Source organism: Parasteatoda tepidariorum, chromosome 8, assembly GCF_043381705.1.
Source record: "Parasteatoda tepidariorum isolate YZ-2023 chromosome 8, CAS_Ptep_4.0, whole genome shotgun sequence".
Taxonomy (NCBI): Eukaryota; Metazoa; Arthropoda; class Arachnida; order Araneae; family Theridiidae; genus Parasteatoda; species Parasteatoda tepidariorum.
The window spans coordinates 87650388-87670010 of NC_092211.1; the positions used below are offsets into that span (position 1 = coordinate 87650388).

The 19623-nt window shown below is 31.3% G+C and overlaps 2 protein-coding genes across 3 annotated transcripts in view; one reads left to right on the top strand and one right to left on the bottom strand.

The window, feature by feature from the left end:
- The first annotated feature begins 3633 nt into the window (after positions 1-3633).
- The window catches only part of LOC107438419 (uncharacterized), a 60761-nt gene continuing 44771 nt past the window's right edge, over positions 3634-19623 (top strand). Inside the window, exon 1 of one of the 2 annotated variants that reach the window (XM_016050712.3) lies at positions 3634-3859. In XM_016050712.3, coding sequence (XP_015906198.1) covers positions 3807-3859 — 53 coding nt within the window. In that variant the 5' untranslated portion in view covers positions 3634-3806. Of the gene's footprint in view, positions 3860-18215; positions 18476-19623 lie in introns of those variants that run through there. The other variant, XM_016050711.3, reaches the window with a different exon arrangement.
- Positions 13186-17696, bottom strand: LOC139426274 (uncharacterized). The gene is made up of 4 exons (XM_071184472.1): positions 17518-17696; positions 14571-14972; positions 13942-14486; positions 13186-13869 (listed from the first exon to the last, which is right to left on the bottom strand). The coding sequence occupies exons 1-4, from the start codon at positions 17694-17696 to the stop codon at positions 13220-13222; spliced, it is 1776 nt and encodes a 591-aa protein (XP_071040573.1). The 3' UTR covers positions 13186-13219.

The window sequence follows — 19623 nt, forward strand, 5'->3', positions numbered from 1 at the left end:
AAGAGCAATGGCTCTCACTTCCTATTGAACTGATAGACCGCATAATTGAAAGCATCACACATCGCTGTTTGTGCTGTATTGCTTCTAGAGGCAATCATATTCCATATTAAAGGTACTTTTTCTATTGCAAACCGATACTTCCAATTTGTTTATTTTATACATGTGCTAATTTCTATACTACTATTAATGTCTGATAATTTCTTTTTATGTTGTTTAATACCTTACTATGTGTTGTATATTGTGGGTAAGTTTCATAAAATTCCATGTGTAATTTCTTGAGTTATCGCGATTTTTGTGAATTTTCCTTAATTTATGATAACCAGTGTAATTTTTCCTTGTAATGTAATTTCTTTATAGCTAAAAATCGTCGACAAAATACAATCACAGCAGGTGTGTAGGATTCAAGTCATAAAATTCATGTCATGATTTGAAAAAACACTAAATAGGCAGTCTAATATGAATTTTTTAAAGACAATTAGCTTAAAGAAATTGAAATTTTAATTTGATCGTCACTGTGGTTCAATTATTACTCATATTAAGATTTTAGAAAATTTGATGGATATTGTGGTTCAGCTTGACATGTGATATTATGAAAAAATTGAACGATATTTTGATTCTACTTAACAACAGATTAAGAGTCTATAAAATTTGAACGATATTTTGGTTCAAATTAAATACAAATTAAGATTGCAGAAAATTTGATCGATATGGTTCAATTTAGCTACATGATAAGATTTTAGAAAATATGAACGATGTTTTGGTTCAATTTAACTACATTCTAAGATTTCAGAAAATTTGATCAATATTTTGATTCAACGAGCTCAGCTATTTACAATACACTGTACAGTTTTGTACGATTTGTTTTGTAACTTTTACAGATCCATAACATTCAATTATAGTAAATTGGAAAGAGAATTAACTTTTAAACATTAATTGTTTCTTTATTAACTTTTACTGAAATTAAATTATAGAAAATTGGATGGAAATTATAATTTAGTGCATAGACATATAAAACAAACGTTTATAATTTAATTAATATACTATTTATTAAATTTATTTAATAAAACAAGCCTTTTCTGATCTTGTAACTTGGTTCGTTATATTTAACAATAGGATTGTGTTTATCTTTATTAGCGTAAATATTTTTCTAAAGAGCAGCAATTTCTTTCTAATTTAATGATGGTGTTACTTAAGCACGAGTGAAATTAAGCAAATTTAATAAAGTCAAAATCTAATTACCAACTTCACTAATGTGATTTTAATCTACTGTAAATAGAAATTGGAAATAAACATCGGAAAAAGTTAAGTTATTGAACATTTCCTCTCTAGTTTTGCAAACAAGAAAATCAACCTTGGTTTGGTGTTATTTTATCGAACGTTTAATTGTTCTTTCAATTTTCAAGCAGCCTACCAGAATCAATTATCTCTTAATTGATTCAGAATTCAGCTAATTTAGAACGCCATTCACTATAAAAGTAACAACCAAAAAAAAAAGTGTTCAAAACCGAAAAGTGTCATTTTTATTCGATTGTCTTGAAATATAAAAATAAGAATTTTAGCTTTTTTGGAATCCTATGCATGAAGTTTTAGAAAAAAAAAGAAATAACAGATTTAAAATTTACAGATGAAATTCGGTTTTTTAATTGTTGATAATTAAAAAATTCCTTTTAAATGAGCTTAACTTTTTTTTTAAATATTTACCTAGTATTAATAGCTTCCAACGGTTAGCCTGACTGCAAGGGGACTCTAATCCACGATCTGTCTATCACTGAAGATGTTTTTCGTCGTTTCGACCAGCCATAACTGAGATTCGAACCCGGTTCACTTCATTGGAATGCGAACGCTCTTTCCCTTGAGCCATCATGGCTCAAACCAAATATATTTAGAAGATGAAGTGGACATTTTCAGACCTGAAACCCTTTAGAACAGGGATTTCCAACTTACAGGAGACCGGGGGTCGCAATTAAAAACACTAGTCAAATGGCGGGCCACAACTTTTTCAACATTTTATATAGGACTCCTTTATGTTTGAATGAACATTAAATATTACTGTTAGATACGCACATGCTAAATTATATTCACAAAATACAAAATAAAAAAGAGCAACATACACGATTATTTTTGTATTTTATTAAATATTTCCTTGACTACAAAGCCTGAGAAATAATTATTTTTGCACCGTTGGTATGTTAAATTTCACAGAAACGAAGAGTCTTTTTTTTCGAAAAAGAAGTATTTTAAACCTATATCGATTTTTTACGAAAATTTTCTGCAAAAAAATGACAACTAATATATTTTAGTTCGCGGGCCATAAAATAAAACCGGATGCGGCCCGCGGGCCACCAGTTGGTAACCACTGCTTTAGAACATGTCTTGGATGCTCTTGGCTGAGCAAGTGCTACTCGATACGCTCTTTCGGAGGCTACGAATAACTTTAACGGGGAAATGTCTTGAAACATTTGTCTCGTAAACAACACGAGAGGTTGCTTTCGGTAAGAAATGTGGTGACCGATTTTCATTGGGAAAATGGGTATTGTTGTACGTTTTTCATGTTCGCATACTTTTCGACTAGATAAACTTCAACTCCCAAATCACAAGTAAAGAGTTGGTAAGAGTCATAAAAATCAGGCTAACACAAGCACTAATAAAAGAGTAGCACGACAAGATGAAACAAAAAAACAGGTAATAATTGGGTACTTGCACTTCAAGACGAACCGATACTCACACATGTAACCTAAGATGTCAGCACCAGCTAAATCTTTATCAGCGAAAAGGCGTGTTAAAGTTCAGCTAAATTTCTCTACGTAAGTTAGAATGTTAATGAACGATACAGAGCAACTGAATACATAGCCGTTTTGGAACATCGAATGAGTTGAAATATAATTATTTCTCGTCTACTTCTTTTACTTAACTTAGATTTATTATTTGTTTATGTATTTTATGGTAACTGGGATATATTTTTGTTTTGTGTATCTGCCAACTTCCATCCATAATGAGTTTGTTTATGTTCCGCATGATTTCGTGTCTGTCTTTGTGTTAAGTCTCCGTGTCAATATAGAGTGAAAGAATTGAAATCTTTGGGAAAGAATCTTTGTGAAAGAATGTAGAATGTGTCACTTAAGAGAATGGGTTCTTGATGCGCTTGGTCTACTCCAAATAGAATGGAAAGAACGAAGGACACGTTTCAGCAACCCATCAGGATCAACATACCCACACTTCCCAGATATCCTAATTTTAGAATTTTTTGGAGTTGATTGTTCTCCAAACTGTTTTGTAAAACATACAAAACAAACTTTATAAAAGTACTTTTCTTGGAAGATTAGATATTTAAACAAAATCTGTTTACACACGTTTCAATTAAAACTAAAGATGAAGCATCTGAAAGACAAACAAACTTCAATTTTTGTAGTTTTCATTTCAAGTGTCTTTGAATTGCGATTAATGAATGATCCGGAAATCAAGCACAGTGTTTGCAAGAACAAATATTTGTTTTCTCGCCTTCTTATGCCAAAGACCCCACGTGCTTCTTTCGATCAATAACAGGTGTGAGGGGGGCGCTGCCAAACTATCTCTCTCACTTTCTGAGAATTTGTTGGCTCCCTACCTTGCCACAGAGGGCGCTGGATAAGATCTCCTTTTCACCCAAACTATCCTTCCTTACATACTGTTTCTCAGTTTTCTCCGTTTGAGTTCGGATTGTGTGAGTTCTGTTTCATAAACTTTTCCTATCGTACACTCATGCTGTAGAATAAACAAAAATTGTAATAAATATTGACACATTTTCAAAGAATTCATTTGAAATCGTGATGCCGTATCTGTATATCGAGACAGCTAGAGAAAGATTGTGCAGAGGCAGCAGGTAATAATATGTTTATGGTTTAAATGATCTGGACAAATAGTTTTTTGTCATTGTTTTAACCCTTTATAAGGATGTGGGAAGTACAGTGTACTTCCCGATATCTCAAAGTATAAGGGAAACTAAAAAAAATTTCGAAATAGCGAGTTTTTCAGATAAGAAATTCGGAACTCAATATGTTCTAAAGCATAAAAAATAGGTTCGAAAATATGACTCTAAAAATTAGAGTCATAAAACTTGAGAATAACTACTAATAAATATGTATGTCATGATAGTGGACTATAAGTCTAAATACAACAATAATAACTTCATTTTTAAAAGTAAGGCAAAAATGTTAATGTATTAGACAGAAAAGATTTAGTTTAAAATAAACTTACATTGTGCTTTTTAAGAAAAAAATTATTTTTTTTATTTCGGCGTAACAAGGTTTTGAGAAGAAATTCTTCGACTTAGGAATTTAAATTAACATTAGGTAAATATATAACACCAAGGGGAAAAATATTTTTTTGACGTAACAAGGTTTTCGAGACATCGAAGTTCGAGAAATCACTCTGAGTACACTGCATATTTCTCCTCACAAACTTCTTTCATTTTTAAATGTCAAGATGCAGCTATTTTCTTACCTATAATTTGTGCGGCCATTTACTGATCATTTCAGAAATTGCATAAAGTAATGAAGTGAATTTTCTCCAAATTCACTTATTAATTATTACATACATGCATTTAGACTTGCGCGCTTATTACGAAGTAGGATTGGATAATCCCATGTCTAATTGAAGAGCACGCATTAGGAAAAGACATCACTCAGAAACATCCAGGGTTAGGGAGGGATTCGAACACTCTACCTCGTTGTGTTTGGTCACTCAACGGCGAGACCGCTCGCCATTGAGGCCTTCATTTTAGTTGTAATGAATCTCTAATTGTAATGCTATGTAATTTCTAGTTGTAATGTTGAGTAATGAATCTGTAATTGTTATAGATTGATTAGTATATTTTTTACCCTGGGCAAAAAATAAGAAAATAGGCTAATGATAATTATTGCGCAGTTAAAGAAATATCCAAACAAATATCATTTTTAATATAAATATTCTTTAAATATTTTTAACAACGAATAAAATTACTTAATTTTGTTTAAATTTTTAATTTAAATAACTATATAAATTAAATAATTAAATAAATATAAGTAATTAAATTAAATGATTGAATAAATTAAATAATTAAATTAAATGATTGAATAAATTAAATAACTAAATAAATAAATTTTTTTAAAATAATTAATACAATTTTCTACTTTTATCGTTTACATTTTTTAAAAAGTTAATTTCTAAAGAAAAAATGTAATATTTTTTTCCGCCTAGTTGAGCAAAATTTAAATTAGCTCCTGGGATATTGAATCAAGCCTTGTTGAAAGCCTTGAATTTAATTGCCCGCTTGTTTCTATTTTGTAGTACCTGAAACCAAGGATAATTCCTCGATTTTAGGGCCCAAAACAATTCTTTTACTTGGAATGTTTAGTGAAATCGCAAGATCTTTATAGTGGGGGGGGGAGGGTAACGAAAAGGTATGATATTTATCTGGAGCATAAATATAAGATGAGATTTCCCCGATTCCATTTATCTGTATCTCTTAACTATACACTATCTGTATCTTTTAACTATACACTATCTGTATCTTTCAACTATACACTATCTGTATCTTTTAACTATATTCTATCGTTCTATATCTTTTAACTATGCGCTTACAAATTTTTAAAAAATTAAATTAATAATTTCTGCGATGACCTTGTATGTATCAGTAGAATTCAGATTTTGATCACTTAAAAATCTCTAAAATTTTTCATAAAATTGAAACTAAACTCATTTGAAATTAAACAAGAATTTCAATCTTAAAGATCGTTACTCTCCAAACCTTTTAGGTGATTAGTAGACTACGTTCAGCAAACCATGTCATTGTTTCTCATCCATGATTATTTCTCTTAAAGTTTATATTTTCCAAAATAAAAATACAACTATCGTAATTTTATGTATGAACATTCCATGCAAAAAATAATTTTTAATAATTTTTTATTGTTTTATTTAATAATAGGAGGAGAAAAAGTTGAATTGCTAGATATAAAAATGATCATATTATTTTAAAAAATGTAATTTTAAATGGCAGAGCACAAAAAGAACATAAAATCGGTCAAGTAGTTCTTGAGAAATCAAATTTTGAATGTATAACTTTTCTGAAATCTGATAACTCGCGGATTATTCCACCGATCTCGCACAAATTTTGTGTTTTTGCCATTTTTAATTTATTGCTATAAATTGTTTTCTAAATATTAAATAAAATAATAAATAATTATTGAAAACTAATTTTTTACGTTGAATTATCTTTGGATGGAGGAATCACTTTTAGGATCGACATTTCTAATACTGATTTCGAAACTTCGTGAAATACCGTCTTCACTAATTACTAAACATATTTAAAGTCATGCTTTTGAAATATTATGACTGGTTCCAAGCTATCGATGAAAATCCGATCACTAGATCAAAAGTTACTCATGGTGTCTTGTTTTTATCTAATATCTCTCCCTTTTTTTCATTTATTCATTCATTTTTGACATTAAGTTAAGCGCGAGCTTATAAAGTGAATATCTCGAGAGAAAGAGAGAAATTTTCATAGAGAAATGGATAAAATTCTCTAAGTTCTAACCACGTAACTTTTAAAAAAAATCTCTCAAATATAATTTAAAGTGCAATAACTTTTGTATAAATTAGAATTTTAAAGAAATAAATAAAACATTCTCTTTAAGCCCTTAAATGAACATGATTGTTTTCAGCAATTCAACTCTGTCGTTGCACTTATGTGAACTGAATGTCGGCGGTATTTTAGCTTGCAGGTTTAACAGTTGAATTAATAATCAAATGTTCACTCTGTACATTTTTCTACAAGTCCTTTATAAATTCACGTTTTTATGTCTTTTAAATATATTTTTTGTTAAAAAGAATGTAAAGTTATTCACCCAAAACAGCGGCAGTGGCTGCGCATAGTGGCCTCAATCGGAAAAAAAGCTGGTCAAATTTCCAATCTTTTTGACAAACTGTATATTATGAAATTTTTTTAGGGTTTTGACCGGTTACTAATTACAAATATGATGTCAGATTTTTCAAAATTCATTGCGATTAATCTAATACATCGATGAAATAGGATTATATTGACAATATCTTACAAAATGGTATTGCGACACTTTGATAAATGAGATTCTATTTATTTTCGGTATTTATGTTTGCTAATACAATATCAATTGATAAAAATTTTAATGCGGATGTAAGAGTTTTCATTCTTATTGAAAATGAATTTTTACTGAAAAAAGTGTAAAACTCTTAAGTCTAAACCATGAAAAAAATTGTGATTGAAAAATTAAATATTATTTTGCAATACCGTAGATATAATTCAAAATACCTTGCAAGAAATTTTAAAAATTACTTATAGTGCACATTAGATGATAAACAATCGAGTAATATTAAGTAAGTAGTAGATATATTTTTGAAAATTAATTTCATTTTCCTTATTTTATTTTCATTAGATAGCATAAATAACCGTTAATTCTGTAAACAATAATAGCCGAAAAAAATTACTAAGATGGATTTCAATATTTGATTTTTTTAAAATTCGATTTCTCAGAAACTATTAAACCGATTTTGCTCAAACTTTGTATTTTGTCATATAAAATCATATTCTTAAAAATGATGTACAAAACTGCATATCTCACTATTCAAAAATGTATCAACTATTGTTAAATGAAATAATACAAAATAATAAATACTCACTAAAAAATAATTTTTTTGCATGGAATTATATTTGGGTGAACATTTTTTTCAAATTCGCTTACAAATTTTTCTAGATATGGTGTAATACGCAAAAAGTAAAAATTACAAACTTTGGATCATTCTCCTGATCAAATGATTGGGACCTTATTGCGAAGATTGCGGTTACCCCCCTTTATGTTGGGGATCAGAAATCCAAAACCGTAGAAAAAGTATGTTTATTCAGAGAAAGTACGGTTGTGTGACTAATTTCGTCATCATCTGAATTAATTAATTAGCATATTTGAAGTCATCCCCTAAACCGCTAAGATTGAGTCCTAGAACAAGAAGATCCGATCATTAAAGCAAAAGTTATTTAGGGTGGACTTCTTATTTATTTTTGCTCACTGTACTCTTAGATGTTTGTAATATGCACAATATCTTAACGTTGCTGCTAAAAATGAATTTTGTTGTTAAAATTTACAAAAAAAGTTAATGTCTGTTTTTACTGTTAGTTCCGATGATAAAAAATTCCAGAAATTAGTCAATTATTTTTAAAGGTTTGATCAGTTTTTATAGCGTCAAACGCCCGCAGAATCTTTTTACATTTTAATTTTCAACATTCTTTGATGCAAATGGGAGATTATTATTATTAGTCTTTTTCTTACTGTATGAACGTTTTTTTTACAAGACCCATACAGTTTCAAAACTGTCATATGCACCTAACATAGAATTCCACAATATTTAAATAATTAATGTTTGCATGTTCTGAATTCTACAATGTGAAATACAAGTTTAAAGAAAGTATGTAATTGGAAATTTTTTTAAAATTTGATTTAATTTATTTACACTTTTACATTAGTTAAATACAATATTTTTATAAGATAAAAACATTTTGTCAAAAATTATTTCTTGATATCAAAAAGTAGTTATAATCGAATTTTTTTTTTAAATAACTGTTTTAAATTTTTAGCCATTTTGTTTTGGATGTAGACTACTGTGCGGTGTTGTTTAAGATGTATTGAAATAGGCAGAAAACTTACTTTTCATTTTTTTGTCGTTGAATTTTTTTCCTTGTCGATACTAATGTAAGATTTATAGTAATTCTTTTTAATTTACTTTGTTTTTCTTCTCAAATTAAATAAATTAACACATATTTTAATTATCACACAATTTAAAATTGAGTTGCATCAAATTTCTTTAAGATAGTGTTCTTTATGAAAGAAATAAAGAAGAGGGCTGTTTATAACATTGCATCCCTCGATAATTGGTAATGCTAATTAACGTTACTGTTTCCGAAGAAAGTTACTCAGAATGTTTGCTTCCAGTCAGAATAATTCCTTGATTAGATCTCTAGTGATTCCAATTAGTCAACGTTTGTAGCTAATTTGGGAAAATTATTTGCTAAAGGCATTGTTTTTGAGATTATCTCTTGTAATTATCTGGAAGAAGATGCTTATTCATTGATGTTTCTGGGAAAGGAAATTTGCCCTAGTGATCAGCTAATAATATTTTATTTTACAAGGAAACTCCTCACCTTGTCCGATCCGCTCACATAACACTACGATTACTTCACATTTATCATTGTTGTCCCCTCAAAAATGAAGAATGTTTTGTTAATAAAAATATATATTTATTATAGCTTTAACATTTTATTTACAACAAAATAAAAGATCACCTGGATTCCAAAATAGCCAACTACGTTTTTTTTTAAGAACACAGAATACGACAATGGGGAAAAATGATTGAGAAATAATTTCACTTTTGCAAAACAGTGAAAATGGGAAATTACTTTTATTTTTTATGAATTCAGTTTTTTATATTTTTGAAAATTTAAGATTATCTTTGGATGATCAAGATTTATCTCCGGATAAGAAATGTTAAGATTTGTCTCGAGCAACACGTTATATACAGGCAAATAGGTTAAATGTTTGGTTTCATTTTTAGCAACACATTATGCTTTGAAAAATATGTTTAATGTTAAGAGTTATCACTAGCAATATTTTACAATTAAATGTTAAGATTTATCTCTGGCAGCATGTTATCTTCAGCCAAATATGTTAAATATTGAGATTTATCTCAATATTGCGACATTTTACAATTTAGTGTTAAGATTTATTTCTGCCTCTTTTTTTGTAACTTTTTGTGACATCATTTCCAGCACGTGCTCGTTAAAATAAAAATCCTGAGAATAAGAAATGGGTTCAGCTTCGTTTTTCACCAATTCTTTATTTTTAGTTTTTAAAAATTTAAAAGTATTTTAAGTATTATTATTTCAGTAGCGATATCGTTGGCAACATGATTCTTAACTGTGGCTATATCAATCTGGAATTGATAGTTTGTTTACCATTCTAAATATTATAAAAAAAGAAAGAATCAACGAGTATTGAAAAAAAAGAAGAGATTTGTGAATAAAAAAAAAATCTAAAGAAAGAAAGGGCATATTCTGCCGGTGCATTTTAGCTTGTATATAGATTTCCCTTGAGTTTGTGTCATCGTGAATTGCATTTAGTATATTTTAGTATTGTTTGATAATATAATACTCTGATTATTCGCGTGCAGATCGTCGGGCTACCGAAGCGGGGGGGCCATCCCCTCTGCAGAGGATCAAAATTGTGATAGCATATCTTCGGATCATCCTCAGGGGTGTTTCCCAGACCGTCGCCAATAGCCCATCGTGCAACTCTAGTGCGACGTAAATTAACTGCAACAACAACAACAACAATACTCTGATTATAATTTTGCTTGTTTTTGAAAATTGTGTTCATTTTTTTGAATTTTAAAGCATCTCATTATGTAAATAGTTCATAACATCATGTTTATAGTTATTTATTAAAAAAAAAGGAAACGTTTGTTCGAAGTAGAATTTAAAATAAATAACCAGTAAAGGAGTCATTTTTCTCTAAATGCCCTTTTTGATACATTTACGAATTTCAAACTGTTCCAGCCAAATGAATTTTTATTCTATTGAGCTGAAAAACTTGATACTATATACTTCTGAATGCTATTAACTTTTTGATGGAAAAGTTTTTTTTAAATTTAGTAATTAATATTATATTTCTCTGCGATATTTTATTACGATCTGAGGATTCCCCTCCCCCCATTTTTTTCCTATCATTTGTTTCGACAGTAAAAAATAGGAAAAAGTTTTTTGTCACCTAATAAGTAATATTTTGAAAGAAATTTGTTATTTTAACAAATTTTCAGACTCAAGAAATGATATAAAAACATTAAAAATTTCAAATTTTAAGTTTTTGAAATTTTCAAATTTGAAAATATTTTTTTGAAATTTTGTATGTAAGTTGTTTTTAAATATATAAACTTATACTGAAAATTTCAAACAAATCCTTTGATAATTTCTAAAAAAATTATTTTTCATATATTATTTTTAAAAATAATTTTGTCTAGAAAATCTTCTAAATTCTTAACAGTGTTTTCGAAGTTTTTTCACTCAGAGAATAAGAAATTTACAGTTTCAGTGCCTAACACTTGAGGCAAAGCTATAATTTTAAACTATATATCTTTTTTTGTCTAGTACTTTGCTGTGATTTTGAGCGAACAAATAGTTTAAATATTTGAAAAATTATTATTATTTTTTAAATTTTGCTGACTTCGCAAGATTTTTCAATCAAGATGAAAATCATAAAAATCAATCAAAAATTCTCGAGCTAGGTTCATTTTCGAAAACAAGTATTTCGAGCTGTACTCAGATTTAAAAACTCATCGATGATATCTTCTTGACAAATCTGTCTTCAAACAAAAATCCGTCAACAGACAAATCTGTCTTCAAACAAATCTGTCTTCAAACAAAAATCTGTCTTCAAACAAAAATCTGTCAACAGACAAATCTATCTTCAAACAAAAATCTGTTAACAGACAAATCTGTCTTCAAACAAAAATCTGTCAACAAACAAATCTGTCTTGAAATAGAGCTCGAATATATTATATTGCTCAACATGTTCGGAGCCGGTATAATCTCAGATTTCTTACGCTAGTATGTCCACCTGGGCATGTAAATCCTTAATAAAAATATCGCAAACACCAATTATGCGTCTTAAAAATATTAGGAAATAATCCAATATGTTGGATAGGGCACAAAAGGAAAAGAAAAAAAAAAGATTTGATGAGACTTAAATTATATTGACAAATAAAGAATTTATGAAACATGTTTTACTTACACCTCTTTTACCACCTGTCATGGTTATTTTTATTTTTTTAACGTATTAGATACAAGAAGATTATTTATACGAAAGTTTAAATTGCATGTGAGAGTTAAAACGAGAGCTAGAGGCTACCTAACTTTTATAACATGACTTGAAACGATAAATGTTCAGTGATGAGCATGATATGTGATGTCTTCCAAAAAGTAACGAAGTATTCTCCCCTACATACTAGCAAGTTCCTAAACGAAAACTTTCGCGTATTTTTAAACTACAGTCTGATGATCTAGCAAGTGGGAAAATGCGAATAAATATTCTAAGTGGTAAGGGAAACAGGGATAAAAATGAAGGAAAAATGATTAAAATTGTCCTAAATTAGTGAATCACGAATAAATTTTTTTAAAAAATTTCTCAAGTGAGGTGTTGGAGACATGGTGGCTCAGAGGATTGAGCTTTCGCCTCCATCAGCTATGTCTTGTCAGTACGAATTCTGCTACTGGCTCGCACAGACACACAGTGCTGACGTAAAATATCCTCAGTGGTGGATGAATCATGGGCTAGAGTCCCTTTGCCTTCGGACTAACCGTGAGAAGATTTTGCGGTTTTTACTCTCCATGTGTTACGCAGATGTGCGTTAGTTCCATCAATTATGTCCTCCAAGAAAACTAGTTTATCCTAATGCTTGATCCAGGGGTTTTCTTGTTTTCTGAGTTTGGTTCAAAATTACAAGGCGAACAATGATAGTCGTAAACTCAAATTTATGTTGGTTATTCACTTGAAGTAATAAAGTAAAATAAAGAGAGTTGTTGGTAAAAACCACTTCTCCTTTAGCAATACCATTGCTGGCTAGTAGCACCTAACCAGCAGCCAGTGCATTGCTGGCTAGTATCACGTAACTGACTATTACCCCGCTGCTAGCTAATAGTCTTTAACAAGCAACAAGTGCGTTGCTGGCTAGTAGCACCTAACTGACTTTTAACCCGCTGCTAGCTAATAGACTTTAACAAGCAGCCAGTGCATTGCTTTCTAGTATCACCTAACTGACTATTAGCCCGCTGCTAGCTAATAGTCTTTAACAAGCAACCAGTGCGTTGCTGGCTAGTAGCACCTAAGCAGCAACCAGTGCATTGCTTTCTAGTAACACCTTACTGACTATCAGCCCGTTGCTAGCTAATAGTCTTTAACAAGCAACCAGTGCGTTGCTGGCTAGTAGCACCTAAGCAGCAACCAGTGCATTCCTTTCTAGTATCACCTTACTGACTATCAGCCCGTTGCTAGCTAATAGTCTTTAACAAGCAACCAGTGCGTTGCTGGCTAGTAGCACCTAAGCAGCAACCAGACTGTTGCTAGCTAGTAGTATCAGCATCCAGTTGTCTGTTGTTTGTTGTTTCTAATCCCCAAGAGGTCCATCCCAATTAGACCAATTCCATAAGTTCAAAAATGTCCAGGAAGTCTAAAAACAGATGAGGTTTTGAAAAAACCTCGTCGATCTTAAAATCGATACAGTTTAGAATATGCTCGGGCGAAGCCTGAGCAGTCCTACATTTAGTGCAAAGTCCAAAAGTCTTTTGCCCCTGAACATACGAGAGACACCTCAAGTGACCACTTGCAAAGCGAGATAAACAAGTCTGCTGGCTTCTAGGTCCCTCAAAAAGCAAGGCACTTCCAGGTCGTTTTCTGAAATACCAACTATGCGGAGGAGGAACCCTCCAGAGGTCCATAAACATTTTTTTGCACTCTGAAAAGACCTCGTTGAAAGTGGAAGGTAGATCTGGCTGTAGAGGTTCCAAAGAAGCATCTTTAGCCAGTGAGTCCGCCATCTCGTTACCTTTGATTCCAACGTGTGATGGAATCCATTGGAAGTGTACTCCAAAGTCCGCAGAGAGCCTGAAGAGCATCCCCAAAATTGAAGCCGCAGCCCTGTCTCCAACATTCCTCCAGTTGCTAAGGTGTTGGATTGAAGATTTGCTATCCGTCAGTATCCATATATGCTTAAAGTCAGGCTCAGCAATATTCTCAACATGTCTTAGGCCATTTTCAATCGCAATAAGCTCAGATCTGAAAACTGAGCAAAATTCAGAATTTCTAATTTTGAGACTCAATGTGTACGTGGGTGTTTTAATAAAAACCCCACTACCTGAATGACCTTCGTCGCTCTTGCTGCCATCTGTGTATAGTTGTAAAGCATCTGATGGTATTTGGCTAATAGTTTCAAGAGCCATTTGTTTCATAAATTCTGGGTTGTCTTTACTTTTATAGGCCGGGTACAACAGCTCCGTATGGAAATGGATACCTGAAAAATCAGTAACAGGGCTAAAACGTGACCTCAAGGAGTGAGGCTCAATTCGGCAGGGATATTGCAAGTCTACAAGATGAATTGAAACAGCCAAAGAGAAGGGACTGTTTCTCTTCAGTCTATGGTTATTTTTCCAATTTTTGAGATAGTAAGAGGTTCTGTTCTGGTCACCAAAACTGATGAGCTTACTGTAGTATTTCTTGAGACTGTAGTTCCTTCTCATGTATAACGGTTGGAGGTCAGATTCAAACAGAACAATTTTATCTGGACAGCTACGCCTCGAACCTGTAATAATTTTTGCAGCACTAATTTGGACTCTTTCCAATCTATTCAGGTTTGTCTCTGAAGCACAGGAATAAATAGGTGCCCCATATTCCAGTATGGGTCTAATAAGTGCAGTGTATGTTAATTTCAAAGTTGTAGCATCTGCTCCCCAGTCTTACCCAGAAATATATTTTAGGATATTTAACCTCTTTCTACACCTCGATTCCAGCAGTTCGATGCCAAGAATCTCCTGGTCCATAATAAAACCCAAATATTTTGCATTCTTTTCGTAAGGCAAATTTTGACCGTTAAAACAAATAGTAGGTTTATAATTGTATATGTGCCTATTGGTGGTATAAAAACTAACAACAGATTTAGAAGAGTTAAAAACCAGTTTGTGTTTTTGAGCAAAGTCACTCACATCTTTTAGAGTGAGGTTGATATTGTCTTCAATAGTCTTAATGTCAGCTCCAGAGTGCCAGAGGACGACATCATCGGCGAAAATACCAACATTACATCTCTTAGATATCACCTTTTCGATGCCAGCAAACAATAGGCAAAAGAGCAGAGGCCCCAAGACGGAACCCTGGGGGACTCCCTGGCTGAGTCTAAAATTTCTTGAGAGGGTCTGATTAAATTTAATTCTGATGGTTCTGGCCCTTAAATAATCAGAAATCCAAGGGAGAGCGTTACCTCTAATTCTAAAGTCATCAAAAAGCTTGATTATTAGTTTATTTCGCCACACTCGGTCAAAAGTCCAGTTGTCTACCAGTCCGTTGCTTTCTAGGACTTAGTGATAGAGTAGTTTTTTAAACTAAACAACTTGGAGACTCATATTTTAGATCCACCAAATCCATTCTTGGACTAGATCTACCTTGAATCCATTAAACTCCAGTGACTTTTTCTTGATTTTTCCTCAGTAGACTCATTTAACACTTTCAATACTTATTTCTAATTTCTTAGAGAGAACGTTTTTCGTTTGGTTACACATTGTTTGTTTTAATTCGGCTTCAGTAGTTCTGAAAGAATAAAAAATATTAAAAACTTGTAAGAAAGAGTTTTTTTTTAAAATTTATATTTATGATTGGAGGGACAACAATACCCATTGAAAAAAAAAGACTTCTAGGACAGATACATTTCGAGCCATAAAAATGAGGTTTTTTTATCGTTCAAATTGTTTTTTTAATTATTTTATGATTGTCCGTATGAACTTTTAAAATCAAGAAATTTATGTTTCAAAACAAAGTAAGAGGATATAAATTATACTATTATTATAGAACTCACTTCTTCTTAGCTCTATTTCAGTTATTTTCCTCTCAAAGTAATGCATAAATGTTTGAGAGCGAGAAATCACAAATGGCTTTGTGAAGAAATCAAAAGCATGTAATTTCCTCAAAGCTATGCCGCTGTAACAGTTTTAAAAGTCCTCCTACTATCCAAAATAGAAGGAAGTTCAAAAGACGGTAAAGTGCAAGTTTATTGTTTACATAGGATCTATTTATTCCAAACAGTCTACTTTTGCTTTAAGATAAAGAAGTCAACAAACTTCAATGACGAATCAAATTGAACGAAAGAATCAAGAGGTGAATTGTTTTCGTCTTCTGCAGTGGCCTCATTGATAAGTAAAAGGTTCCATTAATTGCTTTGGAGTTTGGGGATCATAAATATTTCATTATCTCTTTGATGTTTCATTAGGTTCATTTCTAAACATTCAAGGAGAAAGCTTCGTCCGACAAGTAAAATAAAGTTTGAAAAATGAATCAGATTTGAATTCGTATACCAAGCATATCATTACTATTTGTTTTATAAATTTGTAAAATGGTTTAAAATTTCGAGATTGACATATACACTAAATCATGCGTGGTGGCTCTTATAATACTCACTATTTTGTTATTATAGACTTTATCATTTTGATAAATTTCAATTTCTTATAAATTATTAACTTCTGAGCTATATAATTAACACTTAATAAGAAATTTAAGTGTTTATTTGGTAATAACATAAGCGTCTTGATAGAAGCGAAAGTATGGATAGTGTTTTCTACATTAGCGCACACTAGGGTATACGGCTTTCTGAGCTAAAAAATTACATCATTCGCTCTTTTAGGAATGCACCAAATATTTACATCTTTCGCCCTTTCATGGAATAATGGCTTTTGCATTAAAAATTTTAAATCATTCGCTCTTTTATGGATCACTTAAATATTACATCATCTGTTGGATCAACGGCTTCTAACTTCCAACGTCAAAAATTTATATTATTCGCTGGCACTCGAATTTGGGGCTTCTGGTACAAGAAATTTACTTCATTTTTCTCTCTTAATGATCAATGACTTCCTGCTCCAAAACTTAAACTTCATTTTCTCGTTCAGAGATCAAATAGTCATACACCATGTTACAACTCTTTAAGGAATCTTATAAATATTAAAAATAATGCGTATATTTTAAAGTACTTTGTCACTCAATGACATTTTCAGAACTCCATACACGATACAATTTTAAAGATATAGCTATGAGTCTTATGGCGTTGTATAAATTAAATTTTAAAACATAAAAACAAACTTTATGCCGTTCTGAGACTTATAGAGAGCCTATATAATGTATGAAAAGTCCAGAAAAGGTATTTAAAATGTAGAAAATCTTTTTTAGTGCGGATATGACTCAATTTTTAATATTATTTCATAAATACTATTTTTTAGGCTGACCACAAATTTTTTTTGATGTTCTTTACACTTTATTCTTATGAATAGCCATTTCCATAAACTTCCTGTAAAATAATGGTGCAAAGGTACTCTATTAGGTTAAGGTCGGGTAAAATTGCAGGCCAGTTCCTTGAAACGTAGAAGATCAGTGATTTTTGCTCAATCGTGCTGGAAAAATTTTGTTGATTTTAAGAGGTAATTTTCTAGAGTGGCCACAGACCACCTTTAGATTACATAACGTAAACGCAATATCCTATTTTTCACATAATGAAAATGAAGCCCAAATAATGACTAAGTCCATTTGCCGACTAAATTTTACATCTTAATGGTTTTTTCCATGGAGACTGTCTAAATAATGTTTAGTTGGAATTTATCGGTTAAAAAAGATGGCAAATTAATATTTAACTTGCGACGGCGGCAATTAAAGAGCAAAAAGAGGTAAGCGGAAATACATCGTGCCCTGTTTAATTGCCGTAGGATCAGATAAGAGTTGACTGGTGACGCCTGAACTCTTTATCAGGCAATCAAACTGATTTTGATGTACTTCACCCCTCCCTTTCCCACTTGATGATTCAATAGCAATTTTGGTTTTGACTAATATTCTTAAAATAAATATATTAAGGATGGTCATTATAGGCATTAAAAAAACTATCTAACGATTTTCATCTATTTTTTTTGGGGGGGGGGGGGNGGGGGGGGGGGGTATTTCTTTTACAGGATAAAAATACGAATTTTTCTTTGGGTAAATTTATAAATAGCTTATAGTGTTACCACCATCGTGCATGTGAACCCAGGAAGCCGAAATATTTCTTGTTTGTTTTCCTTTTTCTTTGAAATAACATAATAATAAAATATTTTGAATAAGTAACATTGATTACAGTTCATATGCTGCGTTTTTTCCAAACAAGATTTTGGAATATTTTTGCTATAGTTTTCTTTTTTCAAATAAAGTTTTTTTCTTTCTTTCTTAAAGTACACGTCAAAATGAAGTCATCCGATTTATAATATTTTAAGTACTTAACGCTTCAAAAGTAATTTTTGGGAAAAAGGAAAAGAAAAAAAAATATTAGAACTGTTTCTGATTGGCAGTTCCGGCACCACGTGCTATTTCTAATCGATGACAGGTGTGATTTGAGAGGGCGCTGAAAACGTCCACCCCCTTTCGCATCGTACTTTTGCAATAAGACTTTTCCAGAGGAAGAGCCGACGTAACTTCGTTTCTCCGAAAATTTTCTCCATCAGTACAATGTTTCCTCTTCTTGCATCTTCAAATAATTCCAATTTATTCAGTTTTGATTTCTAAGAAAAAGGATTAGAAATAATTTTTTTTTTAAATCGGAAGTTATAAGGTATAATCATGCCGTTTTTATACGTAGAAACTGCCAGAGAAAGGTTATGCAAGGGAAGCAGGTAAGTTAAAGACACCCTTTTAAAAGTTTGATATCTTACTATACAGTTCCTTACCAAATTATTAGACGTACGATAAGATTCTATGTAAAATATACTATGCAGCATTATTATTTTTACGCTACTGAAACCGGTTTACACTTGTTTATGTTCGTGTATCAATGGATTAAATTATTCTGTATATAATATAAATTCGACGATACATTATATAAATATAGAATATTTATTATATCATGTATTAAATTATAATAATTTGACGAAATGATTAGACGCACTGTAGTGTTTTAAAAATGACGTGTTTTGCACTAGTTTATATGCAATACTTTTATATTTAGACATACATGTAACGGGTTTTTATTAGGGAGATTTTTTATATACTTCCTCTTTGTATTTATTTTTAACGCATTGCATTACAATGTTAACCAACTGATACACGAACATAAACAAGTGTAAACTGGTTTCAGCCGTGTATAAACAATAATGCAGTATAGTATCAAATGATAATTAAGATTTTACATACAATCTTATATAGTGTGTCCAATAATTTGACCAGGGACTGTATATAAAAATCTGATGATGGTGTCGCAGTTTTTTATTGTTGTCAACGCATTTTTATTGGTCGGAAAATCACATGGCAGGATCCAGTTTTCCCGCATTAATTTCCATATTATTGGTTTGGTTGTCATCAGCATAAAATTCATGTTAGTCAAAGTTGTTGTTTTCCTATAAATATTTTTGTATCCCTAATTTAAAGGTTGAAATCACCTCTACTGTTATTATTAAAGTTTAGGAGGATTATCTATATTATATAAAACGCTAATACGTACGTATCAATAAAACCGATGATATTTCTTTTCTCGCGTTGGCAACAGTTTTCATTTTTAATTGATTGGATTCGGCGCGCAAGAGCACGTAGTGAGCATCATATGGCTAATCAATATTATATAAAACGCTAATACGTTTTAATTGATAGGCTTCGGCGCGCAAGAGCACGTGGTGAGCATCATATGTCTAATCGGGTGAATTCTCACCGAATTATTAAAAAAATTCTCACAAAATTATCTTCATCGAAGCCGATGCTTTACATCCGGCGTTCAGTACTATTTCATATTGTTTTACAACACATGGTTTTAGCCCTCTGGTGGGAAAGA